Consider the following 25,152-nt stretch of genomic DNA (forward strand, 5'->3'; position numbering starts at 1 on the left):
CACACACACACACACACACATACATATGCACACACACACACAGAGAGAGACAGACAGAGAGTGAGGGAAGAAGGGAGGAGGGAGGAAGAGAGTAAATATATGTGTGTGTGTGTGTGTGTGTGTGTGTGTGTGTGTGTGTGTGCGCGCGCGTTTATTTTGGAGAAACTTGTTGCCTGTCAGATTCAATATGTTTTCAGCCAACAGTGGCTTCATAGAAGTGCCTATGGAACATTCTAAAACTCACAGTCCCTGGGGCTATGAGGTAGAGGACCGTCTGGTCCATTATTACAAGAGAGTTGAGCACCTCTTTGTCTTTGTCTTTTTTTCACAAAGTCTATGACAGATTTCTGAGTAGACACCTCCGTAACTGGATATAACAGTGAAGCAATTGAGGCCCCTTTGGCCTTTTATAAAACTTTCAAGTACTATTTTATTTTGGTTTTCAGGGTACTTTTAAGGATTTTGTAAATTTTAAAGTCCCGGAGGAAGTAGTTACTGACATTTCTAAGAGTATACACAGGAGAAAGAGAGATGAGCCTTCCCACTTCTTTGTTGACTGAGCCAGTTGGCCACACCATGAATTTATTTGATTTCCCTTACATGGAGGGCTGAATTTCTACTCCCAGTTCCAAACATAATAACCAAGTTCTGATTCACATTTTCCAAATAATCTTCAGGAGAGGGAAGCCAGGCTAATGGGAAACCAGAACTGAAGTCTGCGGCTTTCCTTGGAATTTTCTTAGTCCATCTGAACCACTGGGCTGCAGAGGTGGTTCCTTGAGTTGGTGTTCTTCAGTTTCACTTGTTGGCCATACAAGGGCAAATGATTGCTGGAAGCCTCTCGCGTGCTGAAAGGTTTTATGGTCAGCCTCATGTGGTTTTTGCTGTTATAAATGTGCTTACTCCACAATTGGGCTAGCCTGGAAGATGGGGTTGGCTGAGTTGATTTTTTTTTAAATCAACATCATACATTTTCTGCTCATCATACAGTTTCTCATATAAGTATATTTTATTGGAATTCCTTCCAATAAAAAAATTATATTTATATTTGGGGATGATGGTTCTAATGAAGTATGCTCTCTAGGAATTGATTTCAAGCAATTAAGAGAATACACATAACCATTACAGTGGACTTTGTGTCTCCACAGACTGGAATTCCTTCTCAGTAGCTTGTGACATGGTGGGACACACACTATCTAACGTTATGGAGAATTCCCGCTGTATGTTTATGAAAGAACTGGGAGCTGGAAGAAAAGTTGTTTTATTTTTTTTTGGTAGTACTAGCGAGCAATCCTGGGCTTTATGTTAAGCGAGATTCTGCCAGTGAGGAGCACCATCAGCCCCGAGGATACTGCCTTTAGTATAATAATGATCACTGAATAATGTGAAGAGTTAAAGATTCTTTATGAATCTGGTATGAGAAGAACAATCACATTAAACAGATGCCAAGGCCTTAGTGATACTGATTTAATTCTAGTTGCTCCCACTTCAGAGTGATAACATTAGTGATAATATAAGGTGCTTAAAAACAGGAAGGTGACAACATTGGGGGAACCGGTTCAGAATGCACGTTTAGAATGCTCTTCTATTTACCAGTGTTCTCCTTTCACACAGGCGCCTAAACACTTCTTCTCATTGGCCTAAGCATATGTCACTCATCCCTTAATTTAAATACAGGAGCCTAATTTAAACATAGGCGAAGTGAGTAACAATTGGACCAGGATAGGGGAGATACATATATTTCTTCTATTCTTTTAAAAATAGGTGCTTTTATTATTTTTATGAATATGTGTGTTCGTGTATCTGTGTGAGTGCATGTCACCTGTGTGATCACAGAGACCAGTAGAGGATATTGGATCCTTTGGAACTGTCGTTACAGGCACTTGAGAGCTAGAAGTGGGGTTGGGAACCACACTCAGGTCCTTTGTAAGAGCTCTTATTACTCTTAAGCATTGTTCATTGTTCTGTCTCCAGCCCCATCATTTCTTGTATTCTTATCTCCTCTTCATGCTTCTCTGATTTACATATTGTCATCCTTTGGGCTCTGAGTCTGTGACACTGCCTCAGGAACTCCAGCTTTCTCTTCCTTTGTCCGAGGATACTTGCACCTAAATTAAGGGCCACATAATTTATCACTTAGTTATTTCATACATGATGGCTTCCCCCCCCAAGCTAATTTATAGACTTGAAGGAATATGTCCCATCCACCCCCCTGACCTCCCCTTGTCCCCTGTCCCGTCTATACTTTACAAAAATTCATAGTATCTTTTACAGAGTGTAGAAATGACCTTTGACAAATTTGAGTTATTAGTAGATCAAAAGTGAAGCTGTGATTTTTTTTCCTTTCCCCTATAAGTATTTCCTACCCAAACAGCTGTCATTTTATTCTCTACTATTTGAGAGGCAAGTTACAATTCTGTTAAAGGAAGATTACAAGTAACGGACCTCATTTCTTCATGTGGCACTTCCATGACACTCAGCTTGCTAAGTAACGTTTGTGGTGGCTTCTCTACTCTTCATTTCCTCATCTCTGAAAGACGAGAAGTCATGGCTTGGGCCGCCTCTGCAGTTGTGTTGGGAAAGTGTGCATGTGGTAAAAGAGGTGCTGTGGCCGCCTCCTTCCTGACTCAGTGCATTTAGGAAGGAACTTGTGAATATATAAAGTGCATGTTAGAAATTTCTACAATTTCCATTAGTCAAAATGTTGAGAGAGAGAGAGACAGAGACAGAGACAAAGGGAGAGAGAAAGAGAGACCGGCAGACAGACAGAGATGAGAGACAGAAGGGGTAGGGATGGGAATCAAACCCAGGACCTCAGGCATGACAAAGCTAGTACTATACCAGTGAGCTACATTGCCAGCCTATTATTTTCTTCTTTAAAAATTCTTTATAGTGTGGTTCCAAGAGAAACTGATAATTACTGTTGTGTATTTCCAAAGTGGGTAGTCAGGGGAACTTCATTTTTATCTTGTGAAGTTTGACCTGAACTAGGTGCTGGTGATTTAATTTTTTTTTGCTAATATTTATTTTCAATTTTAGAATATTTAAAAAATATTTTAATATTTAAAATATTTAACGTCTGATATAATTAATATTTAATATAAATATTAAATATATTCAGTATGTTTATTTTAAAGAATGTTGAAGTAAAAAATTGATACCTCTTGTGTTTGGGAAGGGGCGCCATTCCCGGTGCAGGAAGTCCCTGTCTGTGCGCCTTCCATGCAGATCTATGTTCTGGGACAGGGCTTCTTGGACGTGGCTGGTCTCCTGGTTCTCTTGCACTTCGTTCATTGGCTTGTGTTCTATATCTGGGCTGTGCTGTTTTGTAGAGAATTGTCCAGATCAAAACCCTCGTCTCAGGAACTGGGATCCAGGACAAGATTCTGCGAAGCACATTGTTATCAAGGAGGGGGATTTGTTCCGCCTGACCTCAGATGCAACAGTGGACTCTATAGTCATTCAGGATGGAGGTAGGTAGCAGTCCCTGTCTGTGGGTGCCACATGGATGCTCTGTAATGTGGGGGGCATTGCTGTTCCCCATGTAGAGTATCTGTAGTATGCTTAAGAAAGACATAGACAAAGAAAGGGGTGTCTATTCTTTTCTCATTGCTGGGATTCAGTGCTTTACTGAAAGGAGCACTTTATTTTGATCAGAGTTCCAGAGGGATCAGTCCACAATGGCAGAGGAAGCATGGAGACTGGTGTGTCTTCCTCTGAGGGGCTTGCAGCTGGGCACATCATGGGGACAGCCAGGAAGCAGCTGGGATTGGAACCAGGGGGCCTGTCACCCTGATGGACCATCCCCAGGGACCCACATCTGCTAGCTAGAACACAGTTCCAAAGGTTTAAGGAGTTGTTGTTCCTTGCAGGACTGCTTGTGTTTGGGGATGATAAAGATGGATCCAAGAATATAACTTTGAGGACTCGATACATCCTGATCCAGGATGGTGGGGCGCTTCATATTGGAGCAGAAAAATGCCGCTATAGATCCAAAGCGACAATTACCTTGTATGGCAAGTCAGATGAACGTGAAAGTATGCCAATATTTGGCAAGAAGTTTATTGGCGTGGAGGCTGGCGGGACACTGGAGTTACACGGGGCACAGAGGACATCATGGACGATGCTGGCGAGGACTCTGCATTCTTCAGGCTTGCCCTTTGGGTCTTATGCCTTCGAGAAGGACTTTTCCCGGGGCCTTAATGTGAGGGTCATTGATCAAGACACAGCCAGAGTTTTAGAAAACGAGAAGTTCGATACCCACGAGTACCACAATGAGAGCAGGAGGCTGCAGGAGTTTTTGAGAGCTCAGGAGCCCGGCCGGATTGTGGCTATTGCTGTTGGAGACTCAGCAGTCAAGAGCCTGTTACAGGGAACAATCCAGATGATCCAGGATCGGTTGGGGAGTAAACTGATCCAAGGTCTGGGCTACAGGTAGGTAGACCTTGTTCTTCACCTCCCAGCTCTGTGTTAGAGCCTGTATCCTGTGACTGCAGAGGTGGTGAACCAAGAACCACAGGCAGCCGATGCTGTTTTAGCCAGCTTCATGACCACCCCACTAAAGGTCTTTTACATTGGTGCATCAGATAGCCTCTTGTCTGAACCCTGGGTCTAACTACTAGATGTACACAGAACATCTTGGCTTGGGTTGATGAAGCCCGTTGTGAATTGTCTCTAAAGCTAGGGGAAAGCACAGAGATGCCGTTCTGCAAAAGAATGGGCAGAGTGAAGATAACTTTCGTCTGAAGAGCCTTCCTCTCACCATTATCTTCTGAGCATAATGAACTAGAACATTACTGAAGGCTAGGCTAATGGAGCCCGCTGAGGAGCTGAAAGGTTAGGGCAGTGTGCCATGGAAAGCCTGTCATAAAAGCCCTGAGGGGTAGGCTTGCATGGGTTTCCTTTTTCCTTTTGGAATCTCTAGCGTGCTAATTCCATTGGAATCCTTTACATGGTAGTTTGATTCCACTTGCTTTATTGGCTCAGGTCTGTTGAATTCTGGCACAGGAGAGGCAGCCAAAAGTTGGAGAGCTAAGCTAATTGTTCTTACAGAAGTCACTTCTGCTTCTAGTTTCTCTGCTAATCAGCCTTGATTTCCTAATGCTGTCTGCAGGCTGAGGGACGTTCCTGGCTCACCATTTAATTAAAACAAACAAACAAACAAAGAAATGAAAGTTCCTGCCTCACCATTTAATTAAAACAAACAAAATAAAACAGAAGAAAGGAAGACGAAAATAGAAACCCAACATTGTAATTCTGGCGAATATTCCCAGAATCACTGAGAAATGTCTGTCATAACAGAACAAAACTTTACTGCACACTGAAATGACACACTAAGATTTTCCTTTGGGGCACAATATTATATATAAACATTCCTGAAGATAATGTTAGTGAAGAAAAGAAGTATATTATGATCTTGGATTGCCATTTATTTTTATGTCAAAATTCAAGAAGAGAAAGCAACAGCCAAAAACCGACATGGGGAAATAAGAGGCAGGCATCCCCGAGACAAGAGGCCTACAGGGACTTGAGGACTGTGCTGTATCGGTAGCAAAGATACACACAGGATGCCACGAGTGAGCGAGGGTGCCCACAGAGGCCAGAAGAGGGTGTCAGATCCCATGGAACTAGGTACTGAGCCACCTCACTTAGGTGCAGGGGCCTGAAAACGTGTCCTCTGGAAGAGCAGCCAGTGCTATTAACCTCTCAGCCCTTAACTGGCTGCCCCAACCCATCTCTCCTTACCAACTCTTACAGGTTCTAGTGCTGTTCAGTACACCGTAGGCTGGGAAGCAAGCCTTCGATGCGTGGGCCTTTGTGGGGACATTGTGAGCATCTCCTTGGTTTCTAAATTCTCTTCAAAATATCACCACCCAGTTACTGGAGACGTTAGAGGAGTGTTCACTGGCCCCTCACATTATCTCCAGTGCTCATACACAGTCACCCTTTGAGGACTGTTCGGGTGCATTGAAATTTCTTGCAAGTGGAGGCTGGAAGTGGGAGTGTTCTTGACATGTTAATAGAACAGGACATTGTTTCATAGTTGCTGAGGCAGCTGTGGTCAGTAAAGGGGCCTCTGACCGTCTTCCTGTCCTCTCTACTGGGAGATAATGGTTGAGGCACTCTGTTTGATCCTTTCTGCTGCATCAAGGGATATAAACAGCCCTGACTGGTTCTCAGCCTCTAATCCTCACAGGGGCAGCTGCGAGACTTGGAAGGCTGTATGGAGGCTTGCTTTAGTGAACTTTTATCTCTGAGCATCAAGCCATCTGTCTGGCAGAGATTATGTTTAGTGTTTTTCCACCCCCCAGAGTAGGAAGTTCACATTTTTCTTTTCATGTTTTGAACCAAGAGGCTTAAGGCAAATTTCCTGGCTTTTTGTTGCTATATTTTTTTCTTTGACTAACTTTGGATACAAGCTTGGACAAGTCCATTGGGTATTTGTTATTGTAGAAGTCAGATGATATTTTAAAACACATTGCTTTCTGCAGGTAAGTGTTTGTAAAATTGAAAATCTGTTGGAATGTAATTCTGTGGCTTTAAGGATATTTAGAAACTTGTAAGTGAGTGATTTTTTTTCAACCTTGCCAAGTACACAGACATTAAAAACTGCTAATGTCTGTGGTCTTAGATTGGGTTTTCAAAGGGTAGAACCCCAGTCAGAAGCATGGTAATTACTACTGCAAATTGTGATTTCTAAATTAGAGGTGTGTGTGTCTATGTAGTATGTGTGTCTGTGTTATGTGTATGTGTGTGCTTGTTTGTGTGTGTATGTATGTGTGTGCGCTTGTGTGTTTGTGTGTGTGTGTGTGTGTGTGTGTGTGTGTGTGTGTAGGCCCTTAGAAAACCTTTAGTGTCTCCCTCAATTGTTCTCCATCTCATCTTTTTTTGGGACAGCATCTTCCATTGAACCTGGAGCTCATAGATTTGCCTAAGCTACCTAGCCAGTAAGCTCTAGTGATCTGCCCATTGTCTGCTGCTCGACACCAGCATCACAGTTGTGTGCCGCTGGACTGTGCCTTTATGCTGGGAATCTGTCCTCAGGTCTTTATAATTGTCCAAATCTCGCCCTCCCCCTAAACCTTAAGGGTTCTCATAGTATGCTTAGTAGCATCATTTAGCATCACTGGAGAATGTGCTAGACATGCAGAAGTTTGATCCTCCGATTCCCAAGCTGTGGTGGCAAGGGAGTGGGGAAGAGGTCTGGTTTAACAGTTCTTCCCTCCAGTCTTTCTGGTGCTAAGGTTTGAGAGCCACCGTTCAGCTCAGTGCTGAGTTATCTACCTGCACATTCAGGTATAGAATGAGTTCTTCTAGTTTTCAGGCTGTGAGTTCTATCCCTAGTAATACAATGAAAGCAACCAAACAAATGGAGAACCTAGGTGTGATGACAGTCCCAGCAGCGTGGCTCCAGAGGCAAGAGGGTCAGGAATGTAAGGTCATACTCTCAACGACGTAATGCGTTCAGGGCTAGCCTGGGTTGCCCAAGATCCCCTCTCAACCACAACCACCAGACCCTATACCAGACCCTACAAGAGAGCACATGACAGCCATTGTAAGGGACACAAGGATTTATAACTAGATTGGCCTATGTTCGTGTGTGTGTCTAGGAAGTCCATGACTAACGGAAACCATAGTTGTCACTGTCTCGCCTGTGAGAAAGCTGGAAAATCAAGTTTCTGAAAGCCAGGTGTATTTGCTTCTGTGCGGTCAGCTACTTTAGCAAAAGCTTAGGAGTGCAGCCTCATGGGAAAAGTGAAAGATGAAATACAGATGTTCAACACCAGCCTCCCACCATATTCGCGTCTGGGGTTTGGGTCATTTCTATGACAAATGACCAGCTGTGCTTGCTGTTTCTTCCTTATAGGCAAGCTTGGGCCTTAGTTGGTGTCATCGATGGTGGAAGTTCTTCCTGCAATGAATCTGTGAGAAACTATGAAAACCATAGCACTGGGGGGAAGGCCCTGGCTCAAGGAGAATTCTACACCCTGGACGGTCAGAAGTTCTCTGTGACAGCCTACAGTGAATGGAGTCAAGGTAGGCCAAGGTTGTTTAAACCCTGTGAGACACGTGGAAGTACTGTGACAAGTGGTTGTGTGGTTTCACTCTGCCCAAACGTCAGTTTGTCTGTCTCGGTGGATTTGTCAGCTAGTTGAAGTTGAAACTGATTTCCCTACTATACTTAAGTCTTGTAGACTCAAGAAGTCTAGACGAGCTACTGATCTATTTTAGTTGACACAGTGATACTTGGACTGTGTGCTCAACCCTGAGTCGTAATGTTTAATTAAGTAGGATGCTGGGCGGTCTTGGTTACCAGCTTGATACAGTCACCTGTCTTCGGGGCATTCGGGAGGGTGAGGGGTTAGCTCACAAGGTTAACTGAGGTGGGAAGACCTACCCACTGTGGGCGGCACCTTCCCTGTCCAGAATAGAAGGGAAAAGGTAAACTGAGGCCAGGATTCATCCCTCTCTCCTTTCTGCTTGTGGGCACAGTGTGGCCAGCTGTCCCAAGCTCCTGCTGCCTTGTGTTCCCCACCATGATAGACTGTACCCTCAACCTATGATGGGGGGGAAAATCCCTTTCCTTAGGGTATTTTATTATAGCAATAGAAAAGTAATTTACACAAGTAATAGAAATGGTTTCTTTTTTGCCATTGACCAGCAGAGCTGATCTGCATGGTGTGCAGTGGCTTAGCATGATGGTATGCTTAGACTCTCACGGGAGGCGTGACAGCAAATGCTGCCTTCGGCCACATGCAGAGGGAAAATAATCCCCTACCTTGTTACTTCGTTGTGACTCATGTCATCATGCAGCCATGTCCCAATAATCTACCTAACTGTTTCTTATGGACAAATGGGAAATACAAAAACAATATAAAATAAAACTTAATTTTAGCCATATTATTCAGAGATTTCTTTTCAGCTTACAATATTATCGGATTTTAACATTTGACCTTTCTATTTTTTGACCCGGTTTCCTAAGTCAGTTATTTTTAGAAACAAAGCGATTTGTTTCTATTGTGTGTGTATGTGTGTGAATGCTGATGTGTGTATGTGTACCACATGTGTGCCTAGTGCTTGAGAAGGCCAGAGAGGGCATCAGATCCGCTGGGACTAGAGTTACAGGTGGTTGTGAGCCTCCATGAGGGTGCTGGAAACTGAGCCCAGGCTTTATATAAATCAACAAGTGCTTTTAACTGCTGAGCCATCTCTCAAGCTCCTAAAACAGGTATCTTAATTCTTTAATCTCTCCGTCCGTTTGTCTGTCTGTCTGTCTGTCTCTCTGTTTCTCTCTCTTTCATTTAGCATTGTGTCCCTGTATGTGCAGAAGAGTTAGTTTTCCTACCATGTGGGACCCAGGGATCAAACTCAGGTTATCAGCTTTGATGGCGAGTGCCTTTTTCCTTCTAAGCTGTCTTTCTAGCCCCTGAGTCTTTAAATTTTCTTCAGTATAAGTTTTTATTGTAATGCAATCCTAACAAATATTTGTTTTTCTTTAAGTAGACTCTCACTCTGTAGCCCAGGCTTGCCTGTAACTCATTGTGTAGCCCTGGCTGCTCTGATTTATTTGACTAGTGCTTAGCATTGGGTATTCAAGGAGTGTCTGACTCTGGGATTTCTTAATTTACCTATTTGTTGCCAGGGCTTCCCCGCCCCCCCCCATGAGTTGTGGGTCGGCTCCTTCCTATTTATGTTTGTTCAGCAACTGTCTTTTCCAAGCAAGTCTGATACCCACATTAATGTGATCTGAGCAAAATTAAGGGCTTTCCTGCATCTGCAGTTACCCAGGACTGCTCATCAGTGTAGCAAACCAATTGTTTGTTAATTTGGATTGTTGACAGAATGCCTGGGATGCCACCCTGGTTCTTTTACTTCCTCTTTGATCATAGGCTTCGATTCACTTCCTAAACCTCAGTCTTCTCATCTGAAGATTGAGGACAAGAAGAGAAGCGCTACGTAGGGCATGTCACATTGATCAACAATGTATCAAATGTGTCACACCTATCAACAATGTATCAACTGTGTCACATGTATCAACAATGTATCAAATGTGTCACACGTATCAACAATGTATCAAATGTGAGGTTTTCAGTGTAGTCGTGTATGTAGACACTGATGATAGGCTAATGCTGCACAAACATGATTTGGGTTATAAAAAGTCTTGTGTATGGTTGTGATTAAACACAATGTTCTTCTTTAAAACAAATCAGAGAGGGGCTGGAGAGATGGCTCAGTGATGAAAGCACTGGTGCTTTTCCAGAGGACCCTGGCTCAGTTCCCGGCACCCACATGGCAAGGTACAACTGTCCGTAACTCCGGTTCCAGAGGATCTGGTGCTCTCTCTGACCTGTGTGGGCACTGCATGCCTACGTCACATAGTCAGACCTGCAGGCAGAACACCCATACACATGAAATAAAGATAAGTAAAATATCAAAAACCAAAACCCAAGGAAAAGGAATCTCTGAGGTGTGACAGGAAGGTTCCGTGTATCGTTTCTAAGCAGCTTGGGAGGCAAAGGAGAGGAAGCGATGTCTGTGATGGATGGAGAAGCTGGCCAAGCCCTGCTTCCGGCTCCCATAGCCCCGACAGGCACAGGTGCTCAGCCCAGGCCCTCGCTGCAGTTTGGTCCAGAGTGTGTTCAATGGTCCTGTCTCCAGGAAAGTTCCAGGCTGGAGTCGACGACAGCTGGGCTTTGAGTCAGCTTTTCCTGTGTGAGAGAGGACCACTCACACTGGCTGCTCCCTTCTGGAAGAGGGGAACCCCTGCCTTCTGCCATGGGCTTCCTGCTTCCTGGAAGGGGTGGGAATTCTCAGCTGGAAGCAGGAGACTGAACTTCCTCCTTTTCTTACTTGAGTGAAAGGCGTCAGGAGATTATCGAAGTAAGCAGGAATTTCTCCTAAACCTAGAAAAAAAAAAACTGAGAAGTTATTAAACTCTAAAACAGTCCCAAGGCCTTTCTGACTTTTTTTTTTTTTTTTTTTTTTGAGAAATAAATTCTAGTGTCCTTTCAAATCAAAATTTACTTATTTAGTATCATATCTTGGGATAAAAGTGTTAAAATTTAGTGTGAAAAAAATTGAATATCTTCTCATTGCTCCCTTTTACGGAGTGTTATATGTTTATAAAACCTCAGATTTAGGGTAGTGATTTTTTTGGTCTAGGATTTCTGATGACCTTTGTTCTTAAATTGCCTGCTTCTGTTTTTTTGGAAGGAGGTTTACAATTTCACTGTAAACAATCAAAATATGTTTTAAACAAAAAATCTATTCTAGTTACTGGAGTTATTTATGGTAGTAAGTATGACTCCAAGAAACATACTGAGACTATACATAAAGCTTACTTTTATGTGTGGATGTGTTTGCATATGTGCATACACGTGCATTCTGTGCAGAAAAGACACAGGCAGGACACCCTAGTCTCCAGGAGCAGACTCCATGACTTGGCCAGGTTAGGTTTTACCTGGCAATTGACCAAGTCTGTGAGTCATCCATGTTACTCCTGCTCTTTACCCACCCACATGTTCCGTCTGTTTACCTTCCCAGCCCAAGTAGATGTATTCTTCTCTTCAGTTGAGTCAGCGGCATCTTGGGAAGTAGGATGGTGCTGGAGAAGGATTTATTCCACACAGATCTTTCAAGAGGAGGGCTTCCCATGTCTGCTACTTTTGTAAAGCTGTCTTCTGTTCTCTTCACATTTCCCTGACATCAGCTTTTTTGTTGCTGACTTCTTTTAGCCACAAATACTGTGGGAACAGTATGTATTTCAACCCTGATTCAAATGCAAAAAAAACCCAAAAGTGTAAGCCAGAGAGAAGCTGGATTATTGATCCAGTTCTCATGCTGATTACGAACCAGCCGTGACTGTCACAGGCGATATTTGAGAGACCACCTGCCTTCGTCACTTTTTTACTGTTACGATGATAAAACGCTGTGGCAAGGCAACTTATAAAAGTGAAGCACTTACTCTGGGGTTCCCTGTTTCAGAGGGTTAGATAGAGCCCATGACCATCATGGTGGGCAGGCAGGCAGGCTGGAGCAGGAGCTGAGAGCTCCCATCTTGATATAACCCCAAGGCAGAGAGAGTTAACTGGTCATAGCATAGGCTTTTGAACCCTCAAAGTCTGTGACACATCTCCACACCTAATCCTTCCCAAACAGTTCCACCGACTAGGATAGGAACCGAGTAGTCAGATGTGGGAGCACACAGGGGCCATTCGCCTTCAAACCACTCTACCACCCATCAGCAGTCAGAACTTTTCGTAATTTATAACACATCAGCCCCCAAGGAGCTAAGGTAGACAGATCACAGTCATGCACAGAGCATCAAAATGGTTAATTATCCACTCAGCAGACACCAGTCACCTGCACCGTGAAGAAGAGAAGTGGAATACACAAGGGGTAGGTAGGATGCTGCTGCCTTCGTTGTTAACCCTTGCAAGGGTGAGGAAGGTATAAATCCTTCCAGCCTTTGCGCGGGCCCAGAGCGGAGGTTACTTACTTCCAGCAAGGATGCTGTGGAGGGTCTCTAAAGACTTCTTGTGACCTCGGATTGAGGTGCTGGGGGGAATAAATCCAGGCACTGTCATGTGTTAGGGTGGTGTTCTACCCACTGAGCTTTCCCCCCAACAGTCTCTCATTTTATAAACACATGGTCATTTGTTAACAAGAGCGGAAACGCACCCCAAGTAAAGAGCACAAACGTTTGCCCTTCCACTGTGTGGAACCGAGAGAGAAGAGGGAAGGTGGCATGCACGAGAAGGCCAGCTCGTAGTGAGTTTGCTGGTGCCTCCACCTTGCTCCTTCCAGTCTCCAGAACTCTGAAAAATAGATTTCCATTATTTATAAATTCAAAGAGGAAATGAATAAGGCATGCACAGAGGCACAGGGATGAGGCACTGGACTTTCATTCCTGGTACAGAAATGGTCGGTGCACCAAAGTCCTGTCACTTCTGATGACTCGGGCCAAATAAAGCCACTGGACATTTCTTTCAAACCTGTTCTGTGTCTGGTTACTTCTGTTCAAGTGTGACGTGTTCCTGGCACACGTGAATATGGGGAAGGGCACGGTTTTTGAGTTTTTCGACTGAGAAGAGGATGCCCACACTGCGAATCTTCAGAATTCTAAGGAATAGTTCACTGATGTTACAATTTGTATCGTGAATGGCCTCTCTTTCTTTAGGGGCCAGAATCCCTATTTTATCATTTTTATCATTCAGAGACCACTGACCAGCACGTGGCTGGCGTTAGGAAAAGAATTTCCGAGTGGAATTTATTTTAGCATTTGCTTTGTACATCAGGTAATGTGCACGTATAGTTGATGTACGGAAACCCTCGTGTTCATGCCTGCTCGTTTGTTTGTGCAGGAATCTCCCTCTCAGGCTTCCGGGTGGACATTGCGGATGGAGTGAAGCTTCACCTGTTGGACGACGTCAGCACTTGGGAAGCTGGAGACCGAATTGTGGTGGCCAGCACCGACTATTCCATGTACCAAGCAGAGGAGCTAACTCTTCTCCGCTGCCCCGAGTGCAGCCGTTCTCAGGTCAAAGTCAAAGGTAGAGGACTCCTCACTGACCTTGGGAAACACGCTTTTCTTGGCATCTGTTTCCTGTCGTCTTTTCTCCCATCACCCCGTGTCAGTGTGGATACTACTGACGGTCTTAGTGGTGAGGGCGCCAATCGCTAGATTCCAGGGGTGGCGCAGAGAATGCCACCCTTACACGCAGCGATTGTGCCACTGCTGCGCTGTAGCAGGTAAAGACGAGGACCAGGCAAACTGGTTTCCTAAAATCCATTCTAGATTTTGACTAATTTTTTACTGTCAGATAATAGTAAACTGGCCTAACAACTAATCTTTTAATATTAGTCTTTCATAAGTAAAGTATTTTTTGAGTTCCTACTTGCTTAGCTAAAAAAAAAAAAAAAAAAGGAATCTTTAGTCATATAGAACTTTTTCATTAGGCTTTATCTCCTACTGTAATGGTGAATTATACAGTTTTTGCAAGAGAGCAGTTCACAAAGACATTCTTACTAGGAGCTATGAGGGAATGAGTTCTGCCAGGTTCTCATTTCTACTCCTATACCTGTTACATCGGTCCTGTCCAAAGCCGCCTGGGACAGGTTTGGCTTGTGGGCTTCGGCACACATTATGTGTTTTCTGGCTTCTTCGCACGTATACTGTGCCGCTAAGAATCAAAAACTACCGACAGTCTTCAAAAAGTACTTGCTTGTTTTGAGGAAAGAACCTTGAAGCTTGAAATTTTTGTGTTTTAGTTAAGTGGAATGCTGAGTTTACAGTTGGCATTTGCTTTCCCTCTATGTATTATTCAGTTTTCCAGTTTTCTTTCTTTTGATAATCCCCGGCACCTGCCAAAAAATAAGAGGAAAATCCCGAGTTACAATGATACCATACCATCCATCAGTATTGTCTGTGGAAAGTCCCTCTCTTCTTCCTGAGTTTAAGAGAAAAACATCAGAGGGAGAAAACAAACTTCCTTTAAATTGCTTATAAACTTCCAGGAAAGGTAGATATTTAAAAGACAGTAAGTAGTAACCCGGTGGTGGTGGCCCACACCTTTAATCCCAGCACTGGGGAGGCAGAGGCAGGCGGATCTCTGTGAGTTCACGGTCAGTCTGCTTACAGAGTGAGTTTCAGTGCACCCAGGACTCCACAGAGAAAACCCTGTCTTGAAAAATAAACATACACACACACACACACACACACACACACACACACACACACTTAAACAGACACACACACACGCACGCACACATGCACACAAACAACAACAAAATGACAGTCAGTAGGAAGGAAAAGATGGGCTTTCCATCGATTGGTGTGCAGATGTTGATCACTTAGTGTGGAGTAGAAGCTCAAAGTGACACACCGTAGCAGGAGCTGCAACAGCGATTGTTTCTAAGACCCCTGGCATCTGGCTCTTCCTGCGTCCTTGAGGTGGCTGCAGGATGATGGCAGGAAGTAGGGAAAAAGTGTGAGACCGGTCCCAGATCTTTAGTCCTAACTACTGAGGGATGCTGCAGAGGGCAGAGCAAGGTCTCTGACCCCGCCTGGGGATGAGAGCAGCAGCCTGAGGTTCAGGCTTTGGGTAGGCAGTTGGAATAGACTGTCTTCAAGATCCCTGCTTCTGGGAGGCTGTCATCCTGAGGTGTTAGAGGTGTTAGGTAATGCGTGGAGCTTGCTGAATGAGGAAGAACGCCCTTTGGCATGGGGTTTTCCTTTATTTGTTCTCACATTGTCCTTTATCCGCATCACCAGAGATCCCCCAGTACCTGCACGTCGGTGAGATCATAGACGGGATAGACATGAGAGCTGAGGTTGGACTTCTCACCCGCAACATTGTGATCCAAGGAGAGATGGAGGATTCATGCTATGCAGAAAATCACTGCCAGTTCTTCGATTATGACACCTTTGGGGGACACGTCATGGTGGGTAAAAGGATTTGATGGCTTCTCTGAAACCTCATTGGAAATAGTTAAGGTGCTGAGGAACTTTGGAGTGGTGGAATTAGGCAGGGTGAGATAAAAAAGAAGACGTACATTTAGCTAAACTAAAAGATAGCCAGGTGTAATGGTATATATCTATAATCCAAGCATTTGGGAGGCTGAACCTAGAGAATCAAGGAGTTCAAGGCTAACTTTGACTACTATATTAGGCTGGGCTATGTGAGGCCCTGTCTTTCACACACACACACACACACACACACACACACACACACACACACACACACAAATAAATAAGAAGTAAGTTGTGCCTGGACTGTAGTTCATTCACTTATGAATTATTCTGTGAACAATTATTAACTCACTGTAGTGGAAAGAGCCCAGTCGCACAGAGCACCACGAAGAGCTTGATAGCCATGCCCGCCACTTCTCTGGAGCTCTGGGCTTCTTAAGAACCTGATATTACAGCCGGGCGTGGTGGCACATGCCTTTAATCCCAGCACTCGGGAGGCAGAGGCAGGCGGATTTCTGAGTTCAAGGCCAACCTGGTTTACAAAGTAAGTTCCAGGACAGCCAGGGCTACACAGAGAAACCCTGTCTGGAAAAATCAAACAAAAAAACAAAACAAAATAAAACAACAAAAAAGAACTTGATATTACTAAAGCATAGACAGTACTAATATGCACAGTCCAAATCTGGTCCTGTAAAAATTACTGTGTGCAGAATTCTATTCCTTAAAATGACAAACACTCACCATGCAGTAGGCTGTACTCTGTATCCGGTTATTGGGTCTGGTCTGCAGACTGTCTGAGATCCCTTTCTGTGTTGGGTGATCTTTGCATATTCGCTTCTGAATCGCTGGCTTCAGAAATGCTGAGCCAGCATCCCTGCATTATTTTCAATTATATGATTGAAAAATCCAGTGTTTGAAGTACCGAGAGCGCTTCAACTTTGTATCATAGGGGATTTTTTTTTTCCCCCTGTAGGGGAATTTTTAAAGAGAGTTTCCACAAACTAAACACTGGTAAAGAGTTAGAAGTAAGTAGCTATCTAGCTGTGGTGGAGGATATAAAGATGAAAGAAGACTCTCAATGACCAAAATATAGCCAGCCTCTGCTCTGATTTATTAATTATCCTGGCTTCATGGTGGTTCAAAAGTAGTGTGCATTGAGAAGTCACCTTCTACTAAAGTTAGGATTTTGGTCTTTTTCGCTGTGGATGATGGCCTGTGGTTATGGGCTAAAGTGTATCCTTGGATTCTGATAGTTTCAGTTCAGCAGTGACTTTATAATGCTGTAGCCTTGTTTACATTGTTGAGTCTTGCCCAGTTTCAGCAAAAACATAGCCAGGTGTAGTGGCACATACCTGTCGTCCCAGGACTTGCAATGCTGAGGAAGGTGGGTTCCTGTAAGGACGACCATGAGGCCAGCCTGAGCTACATAGTGACTACCAGGCCAGGCCAGGTTGCACGGCAAGGCTTTCTTGGAGAAACGGAAAGGAAACGAACCCAACTCTACCCCGTAGCTCCTGTCCTCTCCTGTCGTTCCCCCTCCGGGAAATCCAGTTTGTGATTTTCCTGATCTCATTTTTACTTCTGATTAGAAGTTAGTCCCATGGCTCTTTGAAACAAGTACCTATATAAAGAATTATTTCCTGTTATTTTTCCTGTTTTCATAGCTGGGAATCCAACTGGGGGGCCTCACACAAGCCAACCAAACAGCACTGCTGAGTTACATCTCTAGCCCCCAAAGTGCTTCATTGTTAAGTGAGGCTCTGGTAAAAGACAAAGGAGGAGATGTTATTATTTTATTGATACATTTGTGTAGGAGTGTATGATGTTTGTGTGGGGCTGCGGGTACACTTGTGTGTATGTGTGTGTGTGTGTGTGTGTGTGTGTGTTGTGTGTGTGTTTGTGTGTGTGTGTGTGTTGCATATGTGCAGGGGCAGAAGACATCCCTCAGGAGTTGTCCACCTATGTGTCCTATGCTCAAGCTGGGTCTCATTGAGACCTAGGACTCAGAGGTTAGGCTAGACCATGGCCATCAGGCCCCATGAGTCTGCCTGTGTCTGCCTTCTCAGTTCAGGGATCACAGACCCTTACCTCCCTCCCTTATCTCTTTACACAGGGATGGACACAGGGATGAACACAGGGATGGAGATTGGGCTCAGATCCTTATATCTGCACGGCAGACATTTTACCAACTTGACCCCCAAACCGTCATACTTTCTCCATGGATACCTTCTGTTTAAATGCTACATGTGCCCCCTCCTTGCTTCTTTCCTGCCCTGAAAAGGATTCATTTTGTCTTGCAGATAGAGAAGAATTTTACTTCAGTCCATCTTTCTTATGTGGAATTGAAACACATGGGCCAGCAGCATATGGGCCGGTATCCTGTGCATTTTCACCTGTGTGGAGATGTAGATTCTAAAGGAGGGTACAGCCAGCCAGCGTCTGTGGATGGCCTGTCTGTTCATCACAGCTTTTCAAGGTGCATCACCGTGCACGGGACCAGTGGCTTGCTAGTAAGTAGCCTCACCTTGTGTTGACATGCAGCAGTTTTCATTGAAGTGTTTGCTCTCCTTGATGCTCGTGACTGACCACATGCCATTTTGTAGCCTTCTCTTACCAAAGATATCCTTTTCCTTTCTGTAGAAGCCCAGTCTTTTTAAAATCACCTAAATTATCTTATAATCACTTATCCCGGAAACCCCAAGTGGCCTTGTGTCTAGTGACTTTATGCCCCTACATTTCTGCAGATCAAAGACACCATTGGCTTCGACACACTAGGTCATTGCTTCTTTTTGGAAGATGGTGTTGAACAGCGAAATATTTTGTATCATAACTTGGGGCTTCTTACCAAGCCGGGCACTCTCCTCCCAACGGACAGGAACAGCTCCATGTGCACCGTCATGCGTGATGGAGTGTTTGGAAACTACGTCCCTGTGCCTACCACAGACTGCATGTGAGTAATTAGTGGACAGGGTATTGTGTGGTGGTCAAGGCCTTAGGCTATTTGGAAAGTTCTTGCTGGGGAGATTTTAACAGACAGGGGTTTTGTGAAGAATGTTTTAAGTCACCCTCAACAATGTCTTGCAGGGCTGTTTCAACTTTCTGGATTGCCCACCCCAACAACCACCTGATCAATAACGCAGCTGCAGGCTCACAGGTAAATCACACTGTTTTGGTTCTCTTCGCACTTGCGACAGCTCTGGCTTATCCAGGTATGATGTCCTAGATGCTCGCAAACCCAGGCTCGATCCTGTTTTCTGGTTCTGTCTCATTGAGAGCAGGAGGTAATTGAGATGATTCTTGCCTTCCTTCTAAGTCCTGGCTGGTTAGGAGCTATGGATCTAGAGACAGGCAGCAAACGCAGGAACAGAGGTGAGCAGTCTCCAGGATAATGGCATCCCCGAGATGGAGTGGTGGACAGGCAGCACGTCACTTCCACCTTTCCATGGCTTTGTGGAAATCCGTCAGCGTGTAGAATACTGTGTCACTCTGGCCAGGGAACACATCTTTTTGCAGGAATTAGTTACATTTAGGGACATCTTGATAAAGCAGGCTGAAACCTCAGCTGTGATTTGTTTAAGGCAGACAAATAATAGGCTCATACACACGCAGGAGAATGATTTCCAAGAGAACCAAATATTATTTTTAAATGGTAAAGATTGTCCATGGGGTAATTTATCCTTACCGTTAAGTGTAGTTCAAAATTACTGATTTATATAAATGAATTTTTAATGACATCATCTAGATTGTAACTGGGCTGAAAAATTACAGTGCCGGTCTCTGAACATGCAGTAACTTAAAATAGTTACTGTTTGTAACGTATGTACACATCACGGTCATTTGCTCTGTTAATGTGGAACATCATTTCTGAGAAATAAGTAAGAGGCGACCTGCCTTGAGTAAACCAGGAACAGGCATCACGGTGTAGCCGCTGAACCGACACCAGCGATTGTCCTTACACATGAAGGATTCCACGTTTGAAGATTGCCGTTTGACTGGGCAGGCACTGGACAGTGGGTGATTTAGATTTTTCAGTTATTGGCTCCAAGGAGCTTGTGTGGGTTTGTTCTCACCGTTTCTTACTGGAAAGTTAGGCTGTCAGAACACTACTTCCTCCTAGCTTTGCTAGGAGCTAGGACCACAGAGGAGAACAGATGCAAACAGTCCCTAAAAGCCTGGGGCAAAGCTGTGAGAAGTCCTCCGATCTTGAGCAAGAATACTGAATATGTCTCGTGCCTGGTCATTCTTGAAGTTGTCTCTCTAGAAAAACGGCTTCAGTAAAGCCAGCATTTGGCAGGGGTTCTACCAGAGCCGACGAAGCCATTTCGTCACACCTCGACACTGCCTTTCATAAAGCTGCCGTTACCTGTTTAGACAGGACGGAGCCTAACAGCAGACAGCTGCCGTGCGCCTCTACGCCCTCATCCCCCAAGGCCTCGGCATCTTTGGAAGCCTGGCTCTGCCCTCTCTTTGCAGGGATGTGTTCTCAAGCCCTTTCTTCATGTTTCCTTTTGCTGTCTGAATTGCATCCAAAATGTTGAGGTGGCCAATGGTTTTTTCAAAACAGTTTATTTTTATTAAGACCCATTCGTAAACTCTGATCATGGAAAAATGTTGACATTACAGTCATTTGGGTGTGTAGTTATGTATACCTCTCACACTTCATGTCTCCTCTGTGTCCCTAAAGGGCTTTAGTAACAACTAACAGGATACTACATATGTTTTTCTTTAATGATCTTTCCCCCCACTACATTGTGAGATACTTTACAATAGTCTTATTACACATGAGTATATAGTAAATGAAGATATGCTGAATTCATACCAATGTATCTTTTTATACTATATATTTAAGTTTAAAAGCTGCCTTGTCTATGTTCTAGAGTGTGTTGTCCTTCACAGAGCTAATTATTAATTCAGTTACAAATAAAAAATAAGACTGAGTTAAGAACTTTTATTTCTGCTTTCATGTCTCACTTTTTAATGTCAGAAACTTCTAAGCTGTTCTGCTCCTGTTAGGGCCAGTAGTCCTGCAGTGGAGCAGACAGGGTCCACTCTGAGAGACAGCACCCTGATTCATACATGTGGCGTCCCCCGCACCCCGCCTCCCTTTGGCACAAGCTTGCCCGAGAACAGGAAGGGCATTGGAGTTGTTTGAAAGAAGCCAGTGAGCTCTGTCTGCCAGCAGACAGTTGTTTAATAGACATGACTCATCTATTGATCAGGTTCAGAGGTAAACATGAAAAACCACATTGCTTAAGGGCTGTGCCGTCCTGGTCATACAGAAGGCAAGCAGGGCTCTCCTCTGCATAACATTTCAGACTTCATAGTGATGGGAAAGTTCAGCTTGGGTATTTGCCAACTATGTCTTTTGTCCCATCCTGCAGGCAAAATCTTATTTGTTTTGAAACACAACCAGATATAACCGCTCGGGGAGGTTATATAATGTGGGCAACTTTTTGCATTCAGTTCCGAACCTCCAACAATGAAAAACATTTGTTGCAGCTTAGGAGGGTGTTTCACATGGAGGCCTCATAAAAACTGAGGCTTTACATATATGGAAGGTCAATGTTGCATATTTTCTCTCATATTCAGAATCTGGATATAATATAAACATATGTATATATGACATAAAAGTTGCAGGAGGGGACTCCAAGGAGTTGGAAAGAGGGAGTCTATTATGGGAGGAAGGAAGGTGGGACAAGGAATGGAAACGGGGAAGACAAATGTGTGTCTGTGTAGATAATATCCAACCAGAGGAGAACTGTTTATGGGGGAGATGGGGAAGAGGAGGAGCTTGGAGGTGGGCCAGAGGTATCCGATAGAATGGATGTGAGCGAGGCATATATATGTGTGTGTATGTATATATATGTATATACATATAAATGTCATAATGAAGCCCACTTTTTTGTACATAAATTTTTCTTTTTTTAAATAATGTTTTTAATGGCCTTTCCTTTTCATTTGTAGGATGCTGGAATATGGTATTTATTCCACAAGGAACCAACTGGGGAGTCCAGTGGGCTGCAGCTCCTGGAGAAGCCAGAACTCACTCCGCTGGGGATATTTTATAACAACAGGGTTCATTCAAATTTTAAGGTAGGCCTCTGAATTGAAGTGCGTGTTTCCACAGGGTGGATTTCGCTTCCACGATCCCTTCGTCCTCTTGGTGCAGCAGTGACAGAGTAGCAATTTATAATGAGCAGATCTTCACCTGGCTCAGGGTTCTGGTGGCCGGTTCTTCAGATCTTCAGCCCACATCTGTCAAGGGCCGGTATAGTCACAGCATCCCAAGGCAGTGTATGCACTTGCATGTGTGATCTGTTTAAATCTCTCGTAGGCTTGATGGTCAGTCCTCACCTTCTCTCTTGTCCTTGCTGCCCACCCGCCCACCTGCCTGCCTTCCTTTTCTGCCCTCCTTCCCGTCTTCAGTGTCAAGTTTCCAGGATTGTGCCTGTTACAGGACACATATCTGGGACTTAGGGCTTTTCTTCCTTCTTCACTTACCTGCTTCTCTCCACAGTGCTGGCTGAGTGTCCTTTGGCCATTTACTGCTACCACTAAGTATTTCAGTGGTGAAATACTATTTAAGAACATTATACTTAATTTAGGTCACATAAAGGCCCTTCAGAACCTCCAGTTTCTGTGATGTTTGCTACTCCTCCTCCCTTCCATCATGATGAGTATCCATGGTCCATTTCCTGTTCTTAAGTCACTTCAGTCTCTTTATTGTATATGGATCATTAAATCCTTTCCCGTGATCTGACTCAAATCAGACTCCAGCTACCATATCTATGGATGATCGTTAAAGGGCAGAGTGTTGGAGTTAGAGTGATGATTTAGTCGGCAAGGTGCTTGTGCAAGCAGGAGCACCTGAGCAGGCAGCTGTGTGTACTACTGTGGCTGTGTGCACCTGTGGCTGTGTGCACCTGTGGCTGTGTGCACCTGTGGCTGTGTGCACCTGTGGCTGTGCACCTGTTGCTGTGTGTACCTGTGGCTGTGTGCACCTGTGGCTGTGTGCCCCTGTGGTTGTGGGCACCACTGTGGCTGTGTGCCTGTGGCTGTGTGCACCTGTGGCTGTGTGCACCGCTGTGGCTGTGTTCACTTGTAACCATAGAGCAGGTGCAGGCAGAGTCAGGAATGGCCGGTGCTTGCTGGCTACCAGCCTAGTTCCAGGTTCAGGGAGAGACACTGTCTCAAAAGAATATGGTGAGGGTGATAGACAAGATAGCTGGTGCTCTGCTCTGACCTTTGTAATTGTGCGTACAGATTCATTCTCCCCCGCACCCCCCACACAATGTGCATATACAGCATTTGAATCTAAGTGTTACAAGAAACTGAATTCCTTGAACTGAGACAAGAAAAACCTGCTGTTATTGCTGTGAGCTGAGTAATTGACTAAGACTAATATTTAGAAAGTAGCATCTCAAAGGGAAAAAAAATCTTTAATTTTTCAAAATTATATTTGTGATGTGGAAACTATCTCTAATTAATTCTTGGTGTCATGTGCCCTGACAACACACTCACTTATCTCACTAATTGTAAGAGTATTAAATCTGAGGGTATAATTAGGTTTTAATTTGTTAAATTTGGGAACGATTATACGGAATATTTTATAACCAAAGGAAATTGAACCTTTGGAGTCGTAAAAAGAAGCATGCTATGTCGGGATCAATCATCATGCACGTGTGCACTTAGACCAGCCCCTGTGGCTTTGCATGCAAGGCTTGCTGAATCTTCACCTAGCCCAGGTCAGCTACCATGTTGAGATGGCTGTTTACAGGGTTATACCTTAGTGTTTTATGAATGCATTAAAACATTCAAAATGGAAATCCTTGCCTGATTTCTCCATTTCTATTTCAGCGAATTCAACAACTAGTTCATTCCGTGTTTGACCTAATCAAGGCTATCTAAGCTTCTTTTCTTGGCCCCAGAGAGCTCATCAGTTACACTGAGCTGTCACCTCTCTGCTTGGGAGGGACCTGGGTCATTTCATTTTCCTCCTGAATGACGGATGGCGTTTCTCCGTTCCTCCCTGCCTCGAGAATTTTGGCATCATGTAGTCTGACGTCCTCTCCCAGCCCCGAGGAAGCTGCATCTAGGTCTCATTTTGCCAGGGAATGAATATGTGTGTGTCTGTATATATGTATGTATATATATATATGTATGTATATATATATGTGTGTGTGTGTGTGTATATATATATATATATATATATATATATATTTTGGCTAATCACCATGTAAAACATTAAGTGTACACTAAATGGTTGTTGAATGGCCAGATGGATAAGCTAAAAATATCACTTTTCATGGCCCCTTTGCTCCCCTGCCACTGTTTCCCCCCAGCCCCCCATTTCCAGGTCTGGGTGAAATGAGAAGCCGAGATGTATTCTCCCAGCTCCTTATGCATGTGGATGTACCTTCGGATCCATTTTCACTTTAGCCCCTTGTGTATTTCAGGCTGGTTTATTTGTGGACAAAGGTGTCAAAACGACCAACGCCAGTGCATCTGACCCAAGGGAGTACCTCTGCCTGGATAACAGTGCAAGGTAGGGTCTGTTTTCTCCTCATTGTACACCTAGGCTTAACCTTCAGGGGGAGATCATTTGCATTCGAGCACCTGGGGTGCTTTTTGATGGCAGCATATGTAGATGAAGTTTTGTAAGCTCACATAAAGGCATTTATCTTTCTGAAATGCCGAGGAAGTTGATGGCTTCCTTGTTCCTCTTTCACAGTGGAGATGGTTGTGAGAGCGAGTTACAGAGAGAAACAGAAAGAGAAAGGGTAACAACGGTTTCAGATTTGAGAACAAAGACTCACTCCCTGAAAAACAAGTCATTCCCCGAAACCTAAGCGTATAGAATTACAGTGAACGCGCAGATGTGGTAGAGCACTGGGTTTTGTTTCAAGGGAATGATCCCAGATTAAGCTGGCTCTAGTTCTCCTTGGTAGCCTCAGGTTAACCTCCTGGCGGGCTGGGTTACTCTCCCATGTAACCACATAACGTGTTTGGAATGTGGGCCAGTGTTACGGCGCTCTCTCTTTCTCTCTCTCTTTCTCAGCCAAAGTACACAAAGCATCTCAGGTGCATAGAAAGTGTTCTGGTCAATGTTGCAACCTGAAGTCACACTCAGTAGCAACCAGGAACATACTGTTTTTCTGTACTTCACGTTTATTGACTGGATCATGAAGTTGAAAGGAGATACATTGCAAAGGCTTTTGCTAGATGTAGGAAAGACACATGACCGGCCCAGTTGTTAAGGGAATAAAGCAGGAGCCAGACTAAAGGTGGCTGGATCGGATCTAATGTGCAAGGCAGGACTCGCCTTACACTGTTGAGAGATGAGGTTAGGAGAAGCCGGACAAAGCCCACATAGTGAATTGTGCACAGGACCCCGAAGGTCAAGTTAAGCATGAAACCTTCGAGAGCAGTGAGCAGTGATCAGGGAACATTTAAGGCCCCAAGGTGATGAACCTGGGATGCCAAAAAAATGGGCCAAAACTTAAGGAGGACCACTTAGATGAGAATAAAATTATGAAGCAAGAATATTGGATGTCCTACTTTGCTTCCTGTTGCTGTGATGAAAAACGCCATGTAATAAAAAGCAACTTGGGGAGGAGAGGGCCTATTTCAACTCACAGGCTACATCCTAACTGAGGGAGGCAGTGGCAGGGGCTCACAGC

At 44.3% G+C, this 25,152-nt stretch overlaps 1 protein-coding gene across 2 annotated transcripts in view; it reads left to right on the plus strand.

Moving 5' to 3' along the window:
- The window catches only part of Cemip2 (cell migration inducing hyaluronidase 2), an 80,021-nt gene that overhangs the window by 15,655 nt on the left and 39,214 nt on the right, over positions 1-25,152 (plus strand). For both annotated transcript variants that reach the window (NM_031997.4, NM_001033759.2), the window contains 10 exons: positions 3,333-3,473; positions 3,873-4,434; positions 7,868-8,037; positions 13,365-13,553; positions 15,275-15,444; positions 17,773-17,982; positions 18,217-18,422; positions 18,557-18,626; positions 21,437-21,565; positions 23,929-24,017. In NM_031997.4, coding sequence (NP_114386.3) covers positions 3,333-3,473; positions 3,873-4,434; positions 7,868-8,037; positions 13,365-13,553; positions 15,275-15,444; positions 17,773-17,982; positions 18,217-18,422; positions 18,557-18,626; positions 21,437-21,565; positions 23,929-24,017 — 1,936 coding nt within the window. The remainder of the gene's footprint in view (positions 1-3,332; positions 3,474-3,872; positions 4,435-7,867; positions 8,038-13,364; positions 13,554-15,274; positions 15,445-17,772; positions 17,983-18,216; positions 18,423-18,556; positions 18,627-21,436; positions 21,566-23,928; positions 24,018-25,152) is intronic.

Source organism: Mus musculus, chromosome 19, assembly GCF_000001635.26.
Source record: "Mus musculus strain C57BL/6J chromosome 19, GRCm38.p6 C57BL/6J".
In the NCBI taxonomy this organism is placed as follows: domain Eukaryota; kingdom Metazoa; phylum Chordata; class Mammalia; order Rodentia; family Muridae; genus Mus; species Mus musculus.